General features: G+C 42.3%; 1 protein-coding gene across 1 annotated transcript in view; it reads right to left on the bottom strand.

Annotated features, from left to right (window-relative positions):
- Positions 1-19,529, bottom strand: part of CNTLN (centlein) — a 1,263,565-nt gene that overhangs the window by 495,666 nt on the left and 748,370 nt on the right. Inside the window, exon 17 of the mRNA XM_069239496.1 lies at positions 13,712-13,841. Within this exon, the coding sequence (XP_069095597.1) occupies positions 13,712-13,841 (130 nt within the window). The remainder of the gene's footprint in view (positions 1-13,711; positions 13,842-19,529) is intronic.

The raw sequence follows: 19,529 nt of genomic DNA on the forward strand, positions 1-19,529 counted from the left end.
GCATGTGTTCTGCAATGAGAGCAGGGTCAGTGATGAGATACTTGAGGTCAAGGTTGCTCATGCTTTCCAGGAAGTCAGTGGAGATGATGGAGCTGGGGTCGTCAAGGATGAAGTTGAGGTCCCCTAGGAATATGTGGTGCTTGGAGTCTATTTCGTGCGGAGTGATGAGTTTCGGATGGCGTTGCAGAAGCTGGGGTGTGGTTCTGGTGGTCTGTAGGCAATAGTGCCTTTGATGGTACGTCTTCCTTCTGTGTGAAGTTGGATGTTGAGGTGTTCCATTACTGGTGTCAGGTCGTCCGGGGGAAGTTGTGCAGCGGATGGTGTCTCTATAGATAATGGTGATTCCGCCTCCATGCGTGTTGGTTCTGTCCCGGTGTGTTATCTTGTAACCTTCGGGGATGGCAGTGACTATGTCTGGTGCGGAGTCAGAGTTTATCCAGGCTTCTCTGAGGAAGATGACGCCAGGGAGATAGAGGAGACTGTGTCCCAGACCTCTTTGGCATGTTTACAGAGTGAACGAGCATTGAGTAGGATGCCCTGATGTTGTATCATGGTGGTATTGGTTGATGTGGCGGGTGCAGCTGCATTTGCGGTGTCGCTGGTGTCGTTACTTGCTTCAGTGTTGAAGGTGAGGCAGCAGTGTCCATAGGAGAATGTTCTCTGGTGGTGCACAAGGATGTGTGGCAGCAGTGGTTGTTGGGGGACCACGGCTCGGAGGTCAGCATCAGTGTATCTTCTCGGGGTGGGGGTGCCAGGGATCCTGGCGCTGGGCACGGTCCAGGCAAGAAGGGCACCGACGGGATTGCCTTTGGCACGTTTTCAGCTCATTGTTACGAAAGTAGATAGAAATGCAGAAGATCATCGTGCAGAAGTGAAGTTGGATTGTCTATGCCAATGTTGGGTTGGTTTCTTTCTCCAATCAGTTTATTACTTCCGGAAAGCTATTGACTGTTAATGGCATTTTTCATTAACAATTTCAGACCCTTTAATTTAGTCTGCTTTCTTTTTGTTACTTCTTTCAAAGAGCCTGGGTATGTGTGGAAGGAGGCAGGGTGTTTCATGTTGTTTTGAGAGAGAGAACAGCTTCATGAAGCAGGACCGTTCCTGGCTTTGAGGTCACTGGCTGACTACTGCCACCTGCAGCATCACTCCTGTTAATTTTCCCGACGTACTTCCTATGTCAAATCTAGAACGATGTACAGCATCTTTGATCCACAAGTAGGTTTGTAAATAATAGTACTTACACTGCACTTAGTCCATTTTTTCCCAATTAGCAGACTTCCCCATTTATGCGGAGATGGTCTGGTATGAGAACCTTTGCCAGTGGTAATTTTATGTTCCATTATGGCATTTGTAACCAACCATTTATAATTAAAAAATATATAACTATAGGAGTAAAAATTAAATGGCAAAAAACTTTATTCACTATATTACCCACATCCCAGAAGTCCAAATAAGAGCTCCTACCCACTTTGTTGGGTTCCTAAGTTTAAATCTGACCACAACAGATTTATTAGCAACATCAGTGAATAATTCAATAGGATGTTCCAAGTTGATAGCACTGGAATGACATGCCCAAGATGAGATTAGGTTATTAGATGCAAGGAAGTTGCTTTCACTGCTCAGGGTGAGTGCAGGACTGGGAGAGGCCTCATAGAAAACTAGTGCCACTCCATTTCGCAGTAGTAGGAATGCCACCCTTGAATACAAATGTGTGTTAGGACAGAAAAGTCCTCTGCATGGTAATGGAGATGCACCTTTGCCCTGAGCGCCCAATCGTACTGATGTCTGGATCCCTAATGCTGATTTTTGTTGTCATAGGCGAACACTGATCATGCATGTACGCCATGACATAGGCCTGTCTCTCAGATTGTGTTCTTGCTCGACTCGGAGAGCACCTAAAGCACTAGCCTCATAGTGACAGAACGTTACTGCCTTCACCAGGAGTTAATCAGCATGAGCTCTATAGTGGCAGCATATTATGCAGCGTTCAGTAGGAGTGAACGGGTCCTTTTGAACCTGTGTCACTGGAGTGAGGTCTACAGACTCACTAATTTTTAAGGTTTTGCTGCTGTGTCCGTAACTCACCCTTGGCCTAAATCCGTTTGTTGTGAAGTGCTGTGCTGTGCAGCACAGGTGTGGTTTATCTGCACTCGGAAAATGACTGCCTATTAAGGGCACAATACAGGCATAATGCAGTATTGAGAAGTGAGTGCATTGCAAGTTTATCAGCTGGGTATATGTGGGCCTATGAGTGGTACAATACATGGAGGATGTAGTGCAGCATGTATGCGTGCATGGTAAATACATGTGCTGGATGAATGTGTGCCTAAAAGTAGTACAGTATTTAAAGGATACATTGCGGTGCAGAGTGTAGGTTTTATACATGCACTGGGTGTATGTGTGTCTGTGGATGGTACAATAAGTTTAGAGAGGCCTGGGTTCCATTTTGGGAGACCCAGGCCTGGATTGTGAAAAATGGGGAGAAGGCAGAGAAATCCCTCCTGACATATTTGTGTATTGCTGTATTCCTGTAAGCTGGGTGGGACACACACTGGAGAAGAGAGAGCCAGGCTTTCTCTATACACTAAAGGGTGCTCTTTTATTCAGTTCAGTGAGAGGTCACAAGGAAGTGGCCTAGACACATCTCAGAAAGGAGATGGGGCTGATAAGAGAATAATAAAGAGTAGGGCTGGGGCCCTGGGCTAACCTTTTGATACATATCACTGTGGCTGCCACACAGGTCACTCCCATGCCCTGGGTTGTCACCCTTAGCATCATTCGTGCCGTGACAGACTGCTATTCAGGGGAAGAGAGAGCAGAGCAGTGGGCATTTCAACAGAAGCAAACCTCTAACACAAAAATTAAAAGACTCCGACCCTAAATCACATTTAATGTCTGGAAATGGACTATAAGGGGAGTGTGAGACCTCAAACAATCACATCTGCTAAACTGCAAGATGGGCTGTGTAAGGCGGGAGAAACTCTGCAAGACTCCTGTCTATGACCAAGGCCTGCTAGTGTCCGTTCAGGGTGAGGGACTTCACCCACGGAATCCATGAGCACCTGCTCGGGAGCAGCAGCATCTGCCTGCTTGCCAAAACCAGTGTGCCCTGTGAGGAAGATGAGGACGTTGGAAGGAGTGAGGACCAGTGGGGAGCACCAGTAGGGAGTCTTCCCTTTGCGAGGTGTGAGGAGACAGCAGCTGCACCTATCAGGTCATTGCCCATGTGCAGGACAAATGACAGAGGAAGGCCACTGTGAATTGAACCATGTATCACACAGCACTGATCAGGCCGGAGCCTGTGCATAGTGCTGAGCTGGTGACCTCATAAGCCAGGAGTCGCCACCATGAGAAGACTGCAGTGCAGAAAGGGCTAGAGACTTGTACCGTAGTGGGCTGGAGCCTCATGTCAGGAGGGGTAGCTGCCAAGGACTTCATTGTGCCAATCGGGCTGGGGCCCGTATACTGTAAAGATACAGTGACCCTATTTGCCAGAGGGCATTATCAACCAGGCAAGGGGCTCCGGCCAGGATAATCACAACAACTCCCATCGAGAGACGGATCGGATACTTACCCCACAAGAGGAGCTGCAAAGAACTTCGTCACTAGTGCATCTTCTAGTGTGTGTGAAGGACACTGCACTTGCTGAGTGCAGCCTGCTGGGGCCATGTTAGGCAAACTCACCTGAACTCAGCTGCTGCTGCCACTCCAAGCACCCATGATCAGGGTGTGCTCAGGAACCCCAGACGCTTCATGCCTACAAGTGGGTAAGGTGGATTTCAGGCTTGTTGGCCCGGGGGAATTTGCTAATTTGCTGTTCGTGAGACACAGATGATTTTAAATTAGAATCAAAGTAGACTCTTGAGACTTGGACTTACTAGTGGGGCATTACCTCGATGTTACCAATAGTGAATAGGGAACAATCCCTATTGCTAAAGTGAGGAGGGAACGGGACAGGGAATCACCAAAGAAATACTAGAGTCCTGACCTCAGGAGAGACGGTGTAATTATTTGTGAAAGTCATATTTTTCCTTTGTGTTGGACGGATGAAATAAAATACATTTTTCATAAAAGTGAGTATTTGGCTGGAAAATTATTATTGTAATGCACTCACTGAGTTGTGAGCCCATGTTCAATATCCTGTATCTTCTCTACACCCACCCACCCCATCACCAACTCCCTAGGGGAGCCTTGGACTGCTAGACTACGTTACTACTGAGAGCCAAGTGCAGAAGGGCTACTTGGCCCAGCTGCTTAGGATACATAGTAGGTCGGGTCACAGGACATCATAAAAGGCTTCAACCCCCTCGGTTCGGTCCAGTAGCCCCTGCATGCCTCATGTCCACTTGAAAGGGGTTCTAACAATGTGTGTGCCAAAACTAGCTACTGTTTAGCCACTGCACAGTCAGCATAATCATGAATGCAAGCGCCTCAATTATTTAAATTATGGCTTCCAAAAATGAAAATCTGGAGCTATACCCTTGCAAACACCTGCTCAAATTAAGCAACTGAAAAGGACCATGGCTAGATGTAGTTACACTAGAGTTTGCTAAGTAAGGTAAACAGTTAACATGAGTATTGCTCGCGGAGTCAGCAGATTAAAGAGATATTTCATAGAGAATGACTCACATGACCAGGCTAAAAAGGTTTTGGTACCTATGCTAGCCCTGGGCATAAGGCAGTTGAAAATCGTCAGAAAATGCCTTAGAAGAAGATTTTGCATCCAGTTTCGTAGGTTCACTTAAGAGAATGGTTGCAGTGAGGAACACATGTCAAGTTCAATTGGCTGTAGTGAGGGCAGAAGTAAAGGAGAGAAGAATACATACAGAAGAGATATGGCAGATAGTAGGACAGCAGGATAAGAGTAGGAGAAGGCAGAGTAGCTGAGACAAAATCCATAAGTAGAAGTATTAAACAAGTGAATCAATGTGAAAAGGGGGGTTTGCAAAAAATAAAGCATAGACGTAAGTTGGAGTAAGAGTGGGAATATGTAGGAGTAAGAGTAGAAGTAGCAGAAATAAGGCTACAATTTCTTTGCAGGAAGAGTAGAAGAGAGAATAGCACAATGGATAATATGGACAGCGGTAAGAATAGGGACAGGTGATGCAGGGACAGAAGTTAACAGTACTGACTGGACTGGGCACAGAGAAGGAGTCAGGGGGGGAGCAGATGCAATGATTTTAGGTTCAGAATATTATAGGGTCTAGTACACTCAGGCTTTGTGTCATCTCAAAGAACTCTGGTAAATTCAGCTTGAGCCATAAATACGGAGTGGCGAACTAAAGTACACTTATGCAGAGAAGGCAACTTCAGTGGGAAAACCTTGTTCTTTTAGGTTCAGATGGCAACTCAAACCCTAATTGTTAGGCACGTGAGAACAGGCTCCATTATTAGACATTTCAGCTGTGTTTGAGCTATCCCCTGTGAAAAATGGAGCTTCACAAGATGTTATTGCTACATCGCCCATTTCTGAGTAGCACTGTCTGGGATAGATAGATCATCATGTTGCAGAACAGCAGGGAATGCTGTCACTGATAACAGATCTGGGAGCTCTCCTCGCAAATAACTCATACAAATTCTGATGGACAGAGTATTTCAAAACTTGAGGCAAAGGAAATACCCCTTTACAATAGTGTTAGCAAAAGCCAATGGTTCTCAGGCACTACAGTCTGCACGTACAAACAGCTGAATTTAGCTTTAGAGAACTGAGATTTGGTACGAGTGCTTTCTCTTGAAGCTTCCCATAAAAGGTATAGGCAGAAAAGTCAGACTACTATGAAAGCCGGAACAGATTATGAATTGAAGAGACAGTGTAGATATGGGACCAAAAGCGAAAAATGTTTCTGATTTCTTGGACAATATGGTGGATGCATTGTAAAAGGATTGGCAGAATAAGAAGGGGCAGGGGTGAGATGCTCTGCATGATGCTCTTAATGTATGTAAGGGTTTGTTTGGGGACAAACGCTGAGCATCAGGTGGTAACTCCCATAAAGAAAAAAGTGAAAATTTAGTAGACAAAAAATAGATCTAAAGACAAAAAAAATCTGATCGTTTTTTGTTCTCTGGCAAATCAGGCCGAGTTTGTTTAGCTTGACTCTAAAGTTTATAGCACTATATGTTCAGCATGTTGCCACCTGAGCTGTATTTTATGCTTTACAAAGTAGTACAATATTATGAGGAACACACAGTGGAAACTACGACCTTCTCTCTCACGCTGGCTTTTTTTTTTTACTTTCCTCACGTATTTTGGTGCAGAGGTAAGATAATGTTCAAGTTCTACATGCAGCATAAGATAGTTATGATCATGCAAGAAGGGAATAAAAAGAGGCTGCCATCTCTGGTGAGATGGTGATAGTGCGAAAGAAGGCTGCAAGTAAATATGTTTCTCCGTTGAATGAGGGATGCAACAACTCTGAGGGACATCCCAGGGCTCGACCTTAAGAAAGTCCTTGGGAGAAGTTAACAGCTATGACTCAGGTAGTTTACACAACACATGTGGTTTTGGTTGACTACTCACTTTCACTGAAAGACTGTTTCAGGCTGCCTTTGTCAGTGAGTTAAGAGAAGGCTCTTCCACTTATTCGTCTCCTGAGTAGTTTGGGGATAGACAAATGAAACTGAGAAAGAAAAGAGAGTCCAAGAGAAAAATGATAATAAAAATGTGATTGAAAATAGGGAGACGATGAGTGATCTGGCAAGCAAGTAAATGACAGTGACTGGGTCTGAAGGTAAATCGGTAACGATTGAGTACAGTGTCATAATGAAACTTGAGCTCCCCCACACCACCCCAGCAAAGCAGACGGAGGGCCTCCTCCCCAACCAGTCAGGAGCTGTCAGGCCAGGGGCCCACAGCCCGTGCACAGTGTACTCTACTGAAGGGCCCCCCTGGAGCTCAAAATGCACCCCCAACCCACTCACCACAGAGACTATGGGGGCTATTGTAACGCCAGTGACTGAGTGAGTCTACAGTGAATTAGTCAGTAAAACAATGTCATAAGGTCCATATCTGTGAGAGTGTTTGCATGTGTTGGACATTGAGAAGTGCTTATTGAGATCGGGCTTTTCCTTAACACATGGGCCCTTAAACAAACCTACTTATCCTCCAGCCAAACCCTCACGCTCCTAAAGAAGCTAGCTGGGCAGACACTGTATAATAAAAGCAAACACAAAAATACACAATATCTATTTCTTTGTCTCTCCCCTTTGTGCTGCATGGCAGCCATGGTGCTCACAGTGCGAACAGGCACAACAGTGTGAAATGAATCAGCGGCACTGAAGCGATGGTCACTTGTTCACAGTTACCTAATTCAGAGTAATTTCTTGTGGCTTTCCCCTTAAAAAAACTTGAAATTGGTAAATGCTTTATATAAAACAGAAATCCTCAAAGCAAAAGCATCTCTCCTGGCACAGCGGGAGAGCGGATACAGAGATATTCACTGCATTCGAAAAAAACTTGAACCTTAATGCTTTGCAAGGATTATTTTTCACAACATTTTTGCCCATAACTCAGCATGATACACTCTTTCTGTCCAGGTCATATTTGGGTCCCCACACTAGGTTAGTGGGGACCCCAAAATAATAACCCCTCCCACCATTAAGTGTCTTTCTAAGCATTCACATGGCTGGAACTTTTGTTTTCCAGCTAGGAACAGCTTATGTTTAAGGGCCTTGTTTGTAATATCATTGCTATAGGTTTATGCACTATGCCCTCTAGGGGCGACATACATGCCATTTTCATTTTGTGTGGTTATGCCCTCTAGGCTCTTACTAGATAGTTGCATGACCATGTTTCTCACAAATGCTATTTTCATTGTGGTGTTCTCTAGGGGCTGTTCTAACCATTACAGTTATATCAACATATTAAAATATTCATGGTAAGGAAACTTGCCCAATAGTGCTTTGCAGTGCATTACTTTTACAAACCATTTTTGATCATAACTCAGCCTGTGGTGCTCCTAGGACAATGGAACCACATTTATAACATTGACCACAATGTGCTCCTTCTGTCTACATCCTCTCTGAGTCCCCCACACTATGTTAGAGGGGCCTCCAAAATAATAATCCTCCTGCCATTTAATGTCTTTTAAGCTTTCTCATGGCTAGAAATTTTGTTTTATAGCTAGGAAAAGTTTTGTTTTAAATACCCTGTTTATAATATCCTTGCAGTAGGTATGCTAGCCTTAAAATATCATCTAGGGGCTAAATATATAGGTACACTTCATTACTTACTTTAGATTTTTTCATGGGGTTATGCCATTTAGAGGCTAACAGTATGGTTTCATGACCATGTTTCTTACAAATTATATTTTTGTTATAGTACCCTCTATGGGCTGTTTTGAGCATTACAGTCTAATGCCAAAAGTTTAATTCTGATAAAAGTATAAATGATAATTGTATATGTTTTAATGATCGCTTCTTATTAAAATTATGACCATAATTCAGGACAACTTAACATCCTTATTACACTATGACTGTTTAAACACTCTTGATATATTTGGGTGACCCTTCTAGTTTATTTCTCCTCTGTGGCTGTCTTGTGTCTTTTTGGGGGGAATTGTGTTAGCCAGCCAGCACCTCTGATTGTGGCTGGTGAAAGTATTAGTCTATTGGAATTAGCACAGCAGGTTTAGAACTTATCAATTCACATATAAAGAAAGTCCAGTTCTCTAATAATATGGATACAACAAATCTTCTCTTTATTTTCTTCCATTCGGTTATTTCCTTCCATATTGTTCTTGGTGATGCATAATGTACATACTAACAACAGCCAACACGTTTCGCCCTTTAACATAGGAATTCTTCAGGGCTGTAACATAATGTGTAACAAAAATGAAGAAACAAACAACACTTGGACACATAGTCAAAACAGCACATAATTATGAGACAAAACATGAGGGTTAGTGTGAATATAAATATAAATGAAATTAAGAATAAACATATAATTATATAAATATATACAAAAACGTAAGTCTAAAAAGTTACTTGGAATTGAATGGGCAACAGTGAAACCCTAGTGTTGCGACATAGGAAACTAGCAAGGGAATTCAAATGTGAATCAAGAATAGAAAAAAGTATATTCCTAGTGAATCTGATGGGGGAGAAGGAAAAAAGAAGAATCAGACCATTGTATGACCAAACTGGAAGGAGCCATAGGCGGTGAGTGCCAATATATATCGGAACAATTATCCCCAGCCTAGCCCCCGTCATGTCATTAATACGTTTATCGTTGTTAGAAATGTAAAAGTGCAAGGCAAAGGAACTCGTGTCACTCGTATGGTAACAATTAGCAAAGAAATCCCTTACATTATATAGACCATCCACCGATGGCCGTAGTCGGACGGTTGGTGATATAGATCGACCTACATTATTAATACCGAATCCTCCGTTAATATAGGCGAGCTAACGAAAGGTAAAATGTCATACTCAGATATTAAAGGTAAGTTCATAGTGCCGGTTTAGAAACTATCCATGGCCCTCATCGTGGTTAGGGGACCATTCGAAGCAGGAAAAGTCCGCCTGCACTTCGCCGACGCGGTTTCAAATTTAACACCGCCATCGGCATTCTTAAATGCAGGCGCCTGTTATATGATCCTTCTGATCCCGGAAGTTCGGGACCGATGAATAGAAATAGAAAGAGGACCATAGAGTTGAGAGTGGCGGCCATGTTGCTAATGTGTATCACCACGTCCATGCATGGTGAAAGATCACACCCTAGAAAACCAGAATATCAAACGAACTGAGTGTGAAAAAAGGCAGCCATCTTATTCGGAGTTATGTATATGATGTTAAATGGAGTCATCTCTCTATTGGTTGACCCAGAAAGGGGATGTAAATTATATGTCAAATATGACAGTCATGCTGAAGGTTGACAACATTTGTCACTGTTTGTGGTCATTCTATGTTGTGTTCCAGGGGTATCCCTAATACTTTAGTTTTCTCTAAACAATATCAATAAACCCCAAGAAAAAAACAGGAATTCTATGAAAAATATGTAGGGGGCCCAATATGTCAGTTGTCTCTAAGCCAAAATGATGGTACTATATATAACTAACTCATATTATCTTGGGTTAACTTAAGTGATAAGTGAAAAGAATGCTGAGGTATGCACAGAAGTATGTGTGAATAATGGTGACAACAAATAATAACGATTTGACATTGTAATCAGAAAGATAGATATGACATTCGGTACTATCAGATGGTTAGTATATCTGAGAAAGATGCAAGGCCTAAATGTGCACATCATCATTTATCGAATTGGTGTTACAAGCAATGCAAAAATGCTAAGGTATGCAAAAATGCTAAGGTATTCACAAAGGTATGTGTGAATAATGATGACAACAACTAATAATTTGACATTGTAATCAGAAAAAACAGATATAGTTCCATAATATTCGATTACATTTTCAACAACGATAAACGTATTAATGACATGACGGGGGGCTAGGCTGGGGATAATTGTTCTGATATGTTGGCACTCACCGCCTATGAATCCTTCCGGTTTGATCATACAATGGTCTGATTCTTCTTTTTTCCTTCTCCCCACCAGATTCACTAGGAATATGTAGGTGAAGACATGTCTAAATCATAACCAACCAGAAACTGAATAGGTAGGTTTATGCCTGCCAATTATGTACCATCACATGATTACGCCTGCACAAAGTTTGCCTCTGACACTGGGGATAATAATAAATGTTTTATTATATTGGATATTTCACTATTACTCAACATTTTTAATACTTTTTTCTATTCTTGATTCACGTTTGAATTCCCTTGCTAGCTTCCTATGTCACAACACTGTGGTTTCACTGTTGCCCATTTAATTCCAAGTAACGTTTCAGACGTACGTCTTTGTATATAAGACAACTGTCAGGGCACTCATGAACATAGGATTAGAAGTTGTTGATGTATAGAATCTTCAGTGTGGAAAGGACATCACACCATCAACAGTTCAGATTAAATTTATTTCTTGAAGCACACAGTTCATCATAATAATAGAAAATCGTCCTTGAGTTTCATATTCATATAGCCACCACAGCCAACACGTGTTTCGTCCTATGAGAGAACCCTCTCACGGACTTCATCAGGGCTGCAAAAAATGAGAACACAACTATATCTGAGATCTATATACAAAGGACTGTTAAGAGCAGAATATAAACCATTATTTATCGTGATGTTTGTGAGAGTCGAAACATGCCATATGTGACTTAATGTGCAATAAGAATAGAAAATGTTCTGATATCAATTACCGGACAGAGAGTTACCACCATAAATAATAACCACATATTATTAGAGAGTAAAGCATTAAAATATAACCACAATGTGATATCTCCTTGTGTAAAGGAAATCATAACTTTGGAAAAAGAAGGAATAAAAGAGAAAACCGTCATCCCATAGCAAAAATCCTAGAAGAGTACCTGAGAAACGCGAATAATTGAAAACAGCCAAGAACTGCTTAAACCCACGGCCGAATATTAGATGAGAAACCTTTACAAAAAACAACACTCAAATTCCCATCACTTTCGGGACATACCTTGATTCAGGTAAGTATTATGTAAGAAATAATCCTTTCCAGATACTTGTGAAATCTGCGAAAACAATCATAAGTAAAACTGTACATTATCTAAATCTCATGTGAAGCCCGAAAACACCCAATACCTCAATGTAAAACTATAAGTATAATCCTTGGACCTGAAACTGACCTCATTAAAGTGCAAACAATCTCAGAACAAATCATCTAGTGAAGAATTCCTCTGACGTTATCTGAAAGTGAGATACGAAGAAAATTGTAGTCAATACACTGAATAATAATCCGGTGAGCCTAGAAGAAAACCCATAATCAAAACGCTTCCCGATGCAAACCTAGAGTAAGACTATGTCCTAAAAAAAAACCTCCGGATCACTCACCTTTTATCTAAATGAGTCAACATCTAATAGGAAAACAAACTGTGGTCAAGTAATCTCACGGCGTTTTTAGTGTCCCAGAGCCATTTACGAAAGTCGAACGTCGGAGGCGGATGCAATTTATACGTATTCACGTAAGTATTGAAGAAAATAGAAAACGGACTAGACCAAACAACAGGTGCCATCTTGGAACAGAGTATAATCCAATCTCGAGGTAAAGGAACCAACAACTTCCCGACCCACGATCGGAATATTAAACCACTATCTACACATCCTTGTAATTATCGACAAACAGCAATAATCAGCGGAAAAATACTACAAACCTGATCCTTACATTACACCGGGTCATGACCGCATAGGAAATAAAAATACATACAGCCCAACAATTAAATAAACAACATCCGGGCTCCCTAGATCTAAACATAGCTGGTGATGCCCGCAACAAAAATACGGTCAAAATCTACATGTATACTGATGTAATGCCAGATACAAATGCCAACACGAGGAGAAATACCAAAATATATAAAGGTGATTAAATAAATTTATAGTAGAATAAAGAGAGAGAGAATATAAAGTAAGTAAATGTGACGTGCCCCAATCATATCATGTATAGACCCCACATTGGCGGGTCTCAAAAGTATAAAAAAATGAAGAACAGATCTAAGAATGTGAATTGCTAATAATCAATTAGAGTATTATTACTATATGAATATGAAACTCAAGGACGATTTTCTATTATTATGATGAACTGTGTGCTTCAAGAAATAAATTTAATCTGAACTGTTGATGGTGTGATGTCCTTTCCACACTGAAGATTCTATACATCAACAACTTCTAATCCTATGTTCATGAGTGCCCTGACAGTTGTCTTTTGTACTGTTAGTTTCCCTTGAAACATTGGAGGATTAAGGAGCACCATGCCGCAATTGAAATGTTAATACTATTATATGGACTCACTGTGAGCGCCCGAATCCTATGACTTTCTTCCTAGGTGTTTTTGTTTTGAGTCTTTGTATATATTTATATACTTATATGTTTATTCTCAATTTCATTTATATTTGTATTCACACTCACCCTTCTGTTTTGACTCATAGTTATGTGCTGTTTTTGACTATGTGTGCAAGTGTTGTTTGTTTCTTCATTTTTGTTACACATTATGTTACAGCCCTGAAGAAGCCCTATGTTAAAGGGCAAAACGCGGTGGCTGTTTTACTATGTACATTATGCATCACCATGAACAATATGGATGGAAATAACCGAATGGAAGAAAATAAAGAGAAGATTTGTTGTGTCCATATTATTAGAAAACTGGACTTTCGTTATATGTGAATTGATAAGTTCTAACAAGTGGTGCACCACCATTATAGTTTTCATTATTGTTTTTTTTCTAACCTTCCTAGCACCTTTGCAGCAGGTGCTTTGGTGGAGTTCCACACTAAGGACATTTGAATGTCCCATTGTTTGGATAGTTGGGAACCTATAGGGATTGGTGCGTATCTTATGAGCCTGCTGCTTCCTGCTGTTTTATAGTTTGAAATGCAAGATCTATTGGATTGCAAATGCTTGTTAATGGGTGGCAGCTACTGTAAAGCACTTGGCAGTAGAAACTTCAATATTGTTTTCTTAAAGCATACCACAGCTTTTATTTCAACACTATATAGTGCTAAACCACATGCTTCAAATAGTAATATTCTCCACAAAATTAAAAAAGCAATCAAAAAAGCTCTTCACTTTTCTACATAACTTTGCTATGACAGCTAAGGCTAAATGATACCCAATGTATAATTGTTAGCGATGTGTTTAGTACCTGCTTGATGTAGAGATGGTTCATGCCCTGAGGGTAGCCAACTATTTCTTCCATGAGTTCATCATCAGTTGTTGGATTTTGCTTCACTCTAATTTCTGCCAAACTATCAGGTGAAGTTACTTCAGCATCACTAGATTAATTAAAACAAAAACAAAATTATAAAAAAATCAGAAACTTTAAGTGTTAAGTTCTTTTTTGGTTAACATAAAATACTTACTTTTTTCAACATAACTCATATAGAAAATGCATTTTATCAATGTAAAAATCACAAAATGTTAATTGCCCATTAGCACAGGCCCTCACACAAAATGATTTTATGGAAAAGAGAGGTCCCAGAGAGACTTCGAATTCACATTCCGGAACCAAAACAAAGAAACTAAGAAAGTTTGAGTTGGATTAGGACTGGAGAGTAAGCACATGTTTTTTAAAGTGTTACACTGATCATAATATAATTTGCATTCAACAAAACTGGAAAAACTATAGTCATTAAAGCGATGTTACTACACCACAATGAAATCTATGACAGGACCAGAGGCGAGGATTATGCTTTATGTCTTTACTTCACTGAAAGACAAGTTACTTACCTTCAGTCACACCTTATGTGGTAGAGACAATATCTAGTTTGAGATTCCTTACCTTAGAATTTCTCCCAGGTGTCAATCTGGATACGGAGATTTTTCTCAAGCAGTACCCCTGCCCGTCCTTATGGTCCTGACTGTCTACACGGTAGTGTTTAGTAAACACATGTAGAGATGCCCACACTGCCACCTGACAGATGTCCGGGACTGAAACTCCACATGGTTAAGCAGTAGTTGCAGCTTTAGCTCTGGTAGTATGAGCATGCAAGCCCTCAGAGTTGTTCCTAGCCAATTCATTGCACATTTAAATGCTGAGTACTTCCCATCTGGAAAGGGTTCTCTTCTGTACTGCCAGACCTTTCTTTGCATCCAGATAACCAACAAAGAGTTGATCATCCACCTGGAACTCTTTGGTACAATAAAAGTAAAACGCCAACCCTCTTTTTGGGTCCAGACAGTGGAGTCGCTCCTCTTCCTTAGCGGTGTGTAAAAAGTAGGCAATGTGAGGGATTGGCCTACAAGGAAGAGCGTAACCACTTTAGCAGAAAGGAGGACCTAGAGCAAAGCACCACTTTTATCAGGATAGATGGAAAGGTAGGGCAGCTTAGATGACAATGCCTGCAGTTCACTCACTCTGCGGGTAGATGTAATAGCCACAAGGAAGGCTGTTTTCAAAGTGAGAAGCTTGAGTGGACAATTGTGTAGAGGCTTGAAAGGAGGGCACATCAGAAATGTCAAAACTAAATTAAAATCCCATTGGAGCATAATGAAGGGAAACAGAGGAAACATATGATTAAGGCTTTTAAGGAACGTATTTACAATAGGAGATTCAAACAAAAATGGTTGATCCAGTAACCTCAGAGAAGCAGAGATTGAAGACAAATAACCATTGAGAGTGCCTAGTGCAGAGCCCTGCTGGGCCAAAGACAGTATAAACAAGAGAACCTCAGCAAGATGGGCAGAAAGAGGGATAGAAAGAGGGTCTTTCTGTGCATCATGCCACAAATTATTTCCAACAACAGGCATATACCGTTTTGGTGGAGGGACATCTAGCTGCCAAGATTACATTACAGACTTTGGGTGGAAGGTCAAAAGCTGTCAACTGCTGCCAGTCAATCTCCATGCAAGAAGGCAGAAGCTGTACAGGTTCAAGTGGAGAACCGCCCCCTGCTGCTGTGACAGAAGACCCTCCTGATGGGGCAGTCTGATCAGAGGATTGATGGCCTTGATCAGTACCTCGGGATACCACACTCTTCATGCCCAGTCCGGAGCAACAAGGATTACTTGAGCCCAGTCGTTCTTGATCTTCTTGAGGACTCTGGACAGAAGTGGTATGGGTGGAAAGGCATAAAAGAGGCCTAAGCTCCACTCAAGATGATAAGTGTTGCAGAGCGAGTGCCGGGTTGGAAACTCCAACATGCAAAACTGCTGACATTGCACGTTCTCTGCAGAAGCGAACAGACCTAGTAAAGGCTCTTCTCACTCCTGAAAGAGACTTCTGGATGGAGACACCATTTGTGATTGACTAAGCATTGTCAGCTGAGTTTGTCTGCTCCAAGAGCCTGCCAGATGTTGAACCACCACGGATGTGCCCTGTGGTTCCAGCCACATCCAGAGGCACAGAGCCTCCTAGCATAGGATCCATGACCCTGCACTGCCCTTCTTGTTGCTGTAGCACATGGAGGTAGTGTTGTCCACGAACACCTGCATTACCTTCCTTTTGAGGGAGGGAAGAAATGCTTTCAATACTAGTCTGATCACCCTGAGCGCCAACAGATTGACATAGAGACCAGATGCCTCTAATCTCTGCCTCTCCCAGGTGGCCGCACCATCCTAGGAGTGATGCATCTGTCATTACTGTTAAATCCAGTTGTAGAAGGGTGAGGGATCTGCCTCTGACCCAATCAGTTTGTTAGCCACCAATGCAGATCTCTTGCAGTTCCCTCCGAGATCTGGACCTTGTTGTTGAGTCCCCTGATGCTGCGCCCACGGGACCTCAGGTCCCACTGCAGAGCCTGCATATGCCATATGGCATGTGACACCAGCAGGATGCATGAGCCCATGAGTCCCAGTAGCTTCAGAGTCATTCTCCCTGAAGTCCAGGATAGAGAATGAAACACAGGTATCATAGCCTGAATATCTTGGACTCGCCACTCTGGAAAATAAGCCCAAAACTGCACTGTGCCCAGAACAGCTCCAATGACGGGGAGCATCTGGGAGGGAGTCAGGTGTGACCTCGGAATGTTTATAGTGAACCCCAGCAAATGTAGGTCTGCCGTAGTCTGGAAGTGGGAGACGACAGCCCGGGGCGAGTCTGCCTTCAACAGCCAGTTGTCAAGATCGGGGAAGACTGGAACCCCTAATCTGCGCAGAACCACCACAATCACTTTGGTGAAACCCAGAGGGGCGCTAGGAAGGCCAAAGGTGCGCACAGTGAACTGAAAGTGCTCATGGCCCACTGTGGACAGCAAATAATCACTGTGGGCAGGTAGGATGGGAAAGTCGAACTAAGCGTCCTACAAGTCCAACACCACGATCCAGTCTCCTGGGTCAAGAGGAGATAGAACCTGAGCTAGAGTGAGCATTTTGAACTTCTTCTTGAGGAAGAGATTGAGGGACCAGGGGCCTAGGACAGAACGGAGGCCCTTATCCTTTTTGAAAGTAGCGGGAATAACAACCACAACCTACTTCTGGCACAGGGACCTTTTCCATGGCTTTCTTGGCCAAGAGAGCCGTAACCTCCTTGTGGAGGAGTGTCAAGTGATCCTCCGTCATCCAATCGTAGGATGGTGGCATGGATGGAGAGGTAGTTTCGAAGGGGAGGGAGAAGCCCCTTCAGACTATCTGCAAAACACATCTGCCTGATGTGATGGAATGCCAGCAAAATAGGTGATGGTGGTCAGACTAGGAAGGTTTGGAGGCACCTGAAAAGGGAGCTGTGTACTGGCCGGAACGTTGGCTCCTTGATCCAAGAGGACTGTGGATACCATGTGCCCAGCCACGCAGAGGCAGGGCAGCATGCGCGGCACAGTGGCTGGAGGGTAATGGATGTTGTGGGATGCCCTTTCCGTATCCACGAAAGGAGCAAAAAGCAGACTGAGGTGGACGAGGGCCTAACACAAGGCCCAAGGACCTGGCTGCAGCACTTGATTCCTTGAAGCGCTCAAGTGTCAAGTCTGCTTTGTCTCTGAAGAGATGGGTGCCATCAAAGGGCATGTCCAGAAAATTAATTTGGACATCTCCTGGAAAGACGGACGTCCTCAACCTGCCATGGTGCTCTAGTCAGTGCAGATGCAACGGCTCTGCCCAGAGAGTCGGTCATGTCCAGTTCACATCTGACATCTCTTTCATCAGCAACAGCTTGAGAGAGTACAACCTGGGCCTCCTCCAGGACCTGTGGCAGCACATGCGCAACTGTATCTCACAGTGTGTGGGAATAACGCCTCAAAAGGTATGCAATGTTTAAGGACCACAATGCCAGACTGGCAGAAGAAAACATCTTCATCCCAAGTTGGCCCAACCTTGTGGATTCGCTATGCGGGGGTGCAGGAGGGAACACGAACTGGGATGTAGAGGCTTGGATAACAAAGCTCTCGGGGGAGGGATGCTGTGTCAGACAAACAAAAACAGTAAAGGCACTGGAAGAACAGCGCGCACACTACCAGTATGCGTACATGAGTCAATAAATTATCTTCAGTCCCAAAGTTTATGATGGGTGCTCGAAATGCAGGTGCGCCACCTGTTCCCCTGGAGTCGGAAAGTCCACCAAATACAAGATTATAATTTCAAGCACCCCACACCTACATCAAAGTAAAGTACCAAAATGAGTCCTCCAACAAGGTTTCTGTTCTTGTTTATTTACATGTGTTTCTTCCGTTTAGCAGATATCTTCACAGACTTTATCAGGGATACAATACCAAGATTAAATCAATCAACAAATAATCAAAGAAAGGCGGTCACTGCTCAAACCACCACCAATGAACCATGGGTGAAGGAAAGATCAAACACTGCATGTCCATATCCAAGAAACAGTATAAAGATTCACATCCCAAGTGAGAAGAAGTTGATTCTACCCCAGAGACATGGATGAAAGAGTACATCAAATCAGTCAACTCACAACATGTTTGGCAATATCTCACCTGAGAAAATATAAGAAATGTCTATTCTGTGATTAGTGTCTCAAAATCATATCCTACAATCCGAATTAATCATAAAATAATAAAATTAGTATTCCTCAAACTTGAACCGAAGCTCAAATAGCCTATATTCCTTCTCTCAAATTTATGTGTGCTCACTAGAATCAACTATCAAACAGTACTTGGTTCCACTCGTAGCCGTCCCGTAATGTCATATATATATAATCTGTAAAGAAATATGTAAACATGTGAAAACCTCCCATATCCAATAACCCAATCTATACTACTATACTCCAATACTGTTCTTATCAATTCTAATCCACACAATGCTGTGTCTTAGTAACTGATACACACAGTACAGTGGAAATTAATCCCAAAATGTTGTAGTGGCACAAAACTAAAGTATATGCTTCCCCAAAAGTAATATTGTTCAACCAAACCTATCGACTCAAGATCAAAACTACACTTGTTTACTCAAAAGATAATAAGCTCACCCCGGAGAGTACTCCAGAATCCACCCATATTGAGTATTCTATTTCTACTAGCACTCTAACAACACCATAAGCAACATAAGACTAAAGCGCACCACTTAATTCAGAAGTCTCATGAAATTACTCACTCACCATCTTGCAATATCTAATGAGTTTATAAACCGCCATCTGACTATTGTGTTGGACTCAAAATGATTATGACAGCACAATATACCACACACACCCCAATTAATGAGTCCACCTTGGGATTCTCACATAATATTGTGCTTTTCCATCTGAGTATATAGCATAGGTTCCTTGGAAGTGGAACACGCCAATATTTACTTTCCCCTAATAAAATTTAATATAAATCTCCAAACTCATCAACTAAAAATGAAAGCTAACGTTGTGTCCCCAAGCAATTCTAAACTCACCATGAAGAGTACTCTGATCCACCAGGTATTACAATACGGCGTGCATCGGAGCAGCCATATTGTCAGTCTAGCGCAGGGAAGCCCTTTTTCTGGGCAGTCATATGCATTACAAAACCTACAACATAATATGTCCTATTTATACTAGCATTCTGTGACCTCATGAACAAAGTAGGACTCGCGAAAGTGTACACCCCAATACA

Source organism: Pleurodeles waltl, chromosome 1_2 (assembly GCF_031143425.1).
Source record: "Pleurodeles waltl isolate 20211129_DDA chromosome 1_2, aPleWal1.hap1.20221129, whole genome shotgun sequence".
NCBI lineage: Eukaryota > Metazoa > Chordata > Amphibia > Caudata > Salamandridae > Pleurodeles > Pleurodeles waltl.